The sequence below is a fragment of the Dermacentor variabilis genome, chromosome 6, assembly GCF_050947875.1.
Source record: "Dermacentor variabilis isolate Ectoservices chromosome 6, ASM5094787v1, whole genome shotgun sequence".
In the NCBI taxonomy this organism is placed as follows: Eukaryota; Metazoa; Arthropoda; class Arachnida; order Ixodida; family Ixodidae; genus Dermacentor; species Dermacentor variabilis.
Window position 1 is genome coordinate 89,629,082 of NC_134573.1, and position 5,273 is coordinate 89,634,354.

Below are 5,273 nucleotides of genomic sequence, written 5' to 3' on the forward strand. Positions count from 1 at the left end.
TAACATCAAGCCAGTGCGTGACTCACGGAATCTCGGTCAACTGCGCAGCCTCGTCGACGAAGTAGAGACAGGTGTACGCAGCCTCACTTCTTTAGGCGTGAGTGTTGGCACTTATGGAACTTTGTTACTGACCGTAATAAAGAAAGCGGTGCCTGCCGACCTTCGTCTGGAATACCAACGAAAAAACGAGGCTACGAACGAGGGAAGTGAGCTGGAGGAGTTCCTGCGTTTTTTGAGAAAAGAGGTTGCGACGCGGGAGATCATACAGCGGGCCGAAGCTCCGAGAGACAACAGTGCCGAATTGGTAAAGGAAAGGCGCAACAGCAACACTAAAGCGGCGAACATGCCTACTGCAGCGGCACTGCACACCACGATCAAGGACAGCACAGCATGTCTATTTTGTAATTCGAACGGCCATGAGACCGGCAACTGCAACGCAAAGATGTCTGTGGCGGATAAGAGAGAGGTGCTGAAGCGTGACAAACGGTGTTTCCGGTGTACAACAAAAGGGCACGAGGCAAGAGAATGCCGTAAAGCTAAGTGGCTCAGGTGTGCGCATTGCAAGGGCAGACATTTAACGACAATGTGCGACCCTGACTTCAGGAGACGCCGCGACACTGATGAAGGGGATGCATCTTCGTCAACGGTGATTGAGCAAGCCACGGTGTTGAAGTCCTCATTAGGCACGGGAGATGACTTGATGTGCACTGGAGAGCAGCAGTTTCTCCTGCAGACAGCGCGAGCTTGGACAGAGGGTCCACATGAACGTACGCTTGTCCGGCTTCTCCTGGACGGTGGCAGTCAGCGAACCTTCATCCATCGCAACCTATCCGAAAAGCTGCAGTTAAAAGTGCTGGGAGAAGAGGAACTTAAAATATTTGCCTTTGGTGAGACATCAGCCACCACACGCACAAAAACGCGTCGAGTGGAGCTGTGGCTCGGAAGCCAGTACGACGGAAAAGGGGTGCGAGTGGAAGCGCTGGAGGTTCCTTGCATCTGTGCAGATATCATGGCTGCTCCATCAAATTCTGTTCTACTTCAACTTTCAAAATTTCACTTCCAAGTCGCAGACGCCTCGCGGGGCGACGAAAGCGAAAATATTGACCTTTTGATTGGCGCTGATCATTACTGGGAAATTGTCACGGGATCCACTAAGCGTCTCAGCTCCAAATTGATGGCGGTGGAGACTGTATTCGGATGGACAGTCCAGGGCCAGGTCGGCACAAGGAAGTCAACAGGAGTCTGCTCCTCGGCTGCTGGCGTGATGCGGATAGGAGTGAGTGAACAAATTTACAAGGAAATATCAGCACAGCTAAAGTCTTTCTGGGAGCTCGAGCACATCGGTATCAAGGAACATGAGCCAGTTCGTCACGAGGACGCAGTCCTTCAGCACTATAAAGAAACCGTCAATTTTGAGAATGGCCGCTATAAGGTGTCGTTCCCTTGGAATTCGATGGTTTACGAGCTTGGCGACAACTACGAGTGCGCAGCAAGGCGTCTTAAAGCACAGACAAAGCGACTCTTGGAAGGAGATTCGTTGATTAGGGAATACGACGCCTGCATAAGAGACTACATAGAAAAGGGCTATGCAGAGCCAGCCAGCAAGGATTACGGCAGGTCGGAAGGTCCGGTGTACTATATGCCACATCAGGCAGTTGTTCGTCGCGAAAGCCAGACGACAAAACTGAGGGTAGTATTTGATGCATCATCAAGTGCCAAAAGTCGCCTCTCACTGAACAATGTTTTGGAAAGTGGCCCAAACCTAAACCCAGAGCTCATTGATCTGCTGATCAATTTCCGCACTTACAACATTGCCATCGTTGCGGATATTGAAAAGGCCTTTCTCCAAATATCACTATCAGAGGGCGATCGGAACGCTGTGCAGTTTCTCTGGTACGCTATGACGCCAAAGAAAGGGGAAGAGCTTCCAGCTGTGGTGACCTATCGCATGACTCGCGTGCCGTTCGGGGTCACGTCGAGCCCATTTCTCTTGGCTGCAACGTTGCAACATCATCTTGAAGGCCTGCCGGAACGGTATGCTGAAACTGCAGGTATTCTGCGCAGGCATCTTTACGTGGACGACCTTGTAACTGGGGTTGACAGCCTTGACAAGGGTAAAGTCTTGTGCCAGGAATCCAAAGATATATTGTCTCAAGCAGGGATGCGGCTACACAAGTGGATGTCGAACGACCGCGATCTCGTCAACTTCTTAGAGAATGGCAATGTGGAGAGAACGAACGCTGATGCTGGATATGCTGCAGCTACAAAGGTATTGGGAGTGGGTTGGAATGCTCAGACTGACCACTTTGAATACAACCTAACTTCACTCATCGACTTCCTCTCCGCAAGAGCCGACAACAAGAGATTTGTGCTGCAGGTCTCGGCAAGAATTTTCGACCCTTTTGGATTTATTGCTCCCACCACATTATGCGTAAAGGTAATGTTCCAGAAGTTGTGGGAGTTGGGAATTGGTTGGGACGATCCCTTGCCTGAAACCTTGCGGCCTGAGTGGGACTGCTGGTGTAGGGAGCTTCCACGCATCGAAGGAGTGTCTATTCCAAGACTGATAGCGGCAGACTTTAGAAACGATGATACGGAGAAAGTGGTGCATGTTTTCTGTGACGCAAGCCCGAAGGCCTATGGTGCTGTCGCATATATTGTGACCAAGTCTCCGTTCGGACTAACAAATGTCAGCTTGGTCATGGCTAAATCAAGAGTGGCCCCTTTGAAACGCCTCTCGCTACCCCGATTGGAGCTGATGGGAGCCCTTATTGGCGCGCGACTATGCCACTACGTTACCAAGGCCTTGGATCTGAAGAACGTTGCTACCATCCTCTGGACTGACTCTACAGTAGCTATGTACTGGATCAAGGGAAACGCTGCCAGATGGAAGCCCTTCGTGGCAAATCGAGTCTCAGAGTTGCAGGCGCTGACAGATCCCAGGGATTGGAGACACTGCCCAGGCTCAGACAACCCCGCTGACCTAATCACCCGCGGCATTCTCCCATCGGCCCTGCGGGAAAGCGAACTGTGGTGGAAAGGACCCCGTTGGCTTCAGGAGGATGACACGTGTTGGCCAACGATAAGTGAGCCGAGCTCGAGGGTTGGGGAGTGCCAAATGGAAGAGCGAAAGGTGACGGTGATGCCCATAGTATCATCGTCATCCATGGCAATTTTCAATGTTGGGAATTATAGTTCATTCAGCAGAGTCGTGCGAGTAACCGCGTGGGTCCGCCGCTTTGTCGACAACTGCCACAACAAAGAAGGAAGGACGATCGGCCCATTACGAGCTGAAGAAATAATCAGCGCCGAAAGATACTGGTTGGCTAGAGCTCAACGAGATGCGTTCAGCGACGACATTTCAAACCTGAAGAATCAAAGACCGCTGCACAAGAGCTCTCCTGTTATGCCTTTCAACCCATACTTCGACAAAGAGGGCCTCATGCGAGTTGGTGGACGCTTGCAATTCAGTGATAACAACGAAGAGACTAAGCATCCCATCGTTCTCCCTGGCAATCACCCCCTCACGTCACTGCTCATACGGAAGGAACATTTGAGAATGCTGCACGCGGGCGTACGCGATACTCTAGCACAGCTGCGAGAATCGTATTGGATTATCCGAGGACGTCAGGCCGTAAAGAAAATTATCAAGCAGTGCCTCGTCTGTCACAGGCAAAGTTGCCCTCCCGCTACGGAACCAGTAGCACCACTTCCAGCTGACAGAGTGACAAAGGGAAACCCGTTCGACATCGTTGGCATCGATTTTGCAGGGCCCTTGATTTGTCAACAGCCACGCGACAGCAAAAAATGCTACATCGCTATTTTCACCTGTGCTGTGACACGTGCCGTCCACCTTGAGCTTGTCAGCGACCTGTCAGCTACAGCCTTCCTGTTGGCCTTTAAACGCTTTGTGGCACGCCGTGGAATTTGCTCGACGGTGTATTCGGACAACGCGCTCACATTCAAGCGTGCAGCCAGGGATCTAAAGGCAATGTTCATGCTGTTGCAGGTCGAGGAATTGCAGTCATACTTCGCCGGAAACCAGATCAGATGGAAGTTTATTGTTGAACGGGCAGCTTGGTGGGGTGGATTCTGGGAGCGGATGGTGCGATCTGTGAAAGTAGCATTGCGAAAGGTGTTAGGTCGGAGCAGCTTGAGTTTCGAAGAACTGACCACCGTTCTTTATGAGGTGGAGGCCGTGATCAACTCACGCCCTTTGACTTTCATATATGATGATGCTCAGGAGCCAGAACCACTGTCACCAGCTCATTTCCTTGTCGGAAGAAAGTTGACGACCCTTCCTCCACACCTGCTGCCGGACGAAATTCCTGGCGGTGGCATGCATCTCTCACGACGCTGGAAGTACCGGACTGCCATGGCCGACAGTTTCTGGAGACGGTGGCGGAAAGAGTACTTATTGGAGCTCAGATCGGCACATATGTGCCGACCAACGACATCGAGTGATCTGAAGAAAGGCGCATTGGTGCTCCTGAGGGAAGACCGCTTGAAACGCCACATGTGGAAGACCGCCAGAATTAAGGAAACATTTAAGGGTAGAGACGGCAGGGTGCGGTCCTGCAAACTGGTATTAAGTGGGGAAACTGAGGTGAAGCGACCGATACAGCTGCTGTATCCCTTGGAGATTGTAGAGCAATGAGCTCAATAATAGTTCGCTCATCCGGGGGAGGTTGTTGTATATCCTCCATTCTGGAGCCAGGGTCCCCCTCCCCAGCGGCGCCAGACAGTTGATAAACCCCCGCGCTGCGGGCCACCGACGAAGTGGCAAGGAGAACTTCTTCTCAGAGGCGCCGGACACTTGATACCCCTGAAACTACGTGCCTTACTGGCGGGCGCGACGTATACAAACGAACCGGCGGTGCGGTGGTGCGTTCCAAGAGTGGAGGTGGTGGTGATAACTTTATTGCACACAGGGGAGTTGCGGACACGCAGGTCCTTGGGCCCCCGCACGGCCCCACTGCACTCAAGCGTTCATGTCCCGGAGGCTCATGACCCTGGCAGCCCGACCTGTGGCGATGGCTTTGGTGCGTGCGTGGTGCAAGAATGCTTGTGTGGCATGGTGTATTATGTCTTTCTCCTTCTCACTACTCTCTCCCATTTCCTATACCTTCTAGTGAAAAATAAAGCAGTCTTCTTGATGCGCTCGAAGCGAAAGGACGTCTGTCGTTTTTCCATAAGCTCAAAGTTCTCCGTCTCTTATTCCACAACAGCGGTAAAACATTTTCGAAAGCATGCTGGTTTCGTCTGCGAGTCAT

The 5,273-nt window shown here is 51.9% G+C and overlaps 1 protein-coding gene across 1 annotated transcript; it reads left to right on the forward strand.

Moving 5' to 3' along the window:
• The first annotated feature begins 583 nt into the window (after positions 1 to 583).
• On the forward strand, positions 584 to 4,657 carry LOC142586211 (uncharacterized). Its single transcript, XM_075697462.1, has one exon. The coding sequence runs from the start codon at positions 584 to 586 to the stop codon at positions 4,655 to 4,657; it is 4,074 nt and encodes a 1,357-aa protein (XP_075553577.1).
• The last annotated feature ends 616 nt before the right edge of the window (positions 4,658 to 5,273 follow it).

Coding starts and splice junctions, on each gene's coding strand:
- LOC142586211 (XM_075697462.1), top strand. CDS start 584: ATGTGCGACCCTGACTTCAGGAGACGCCGCGACACTGATGAAGGGGAT.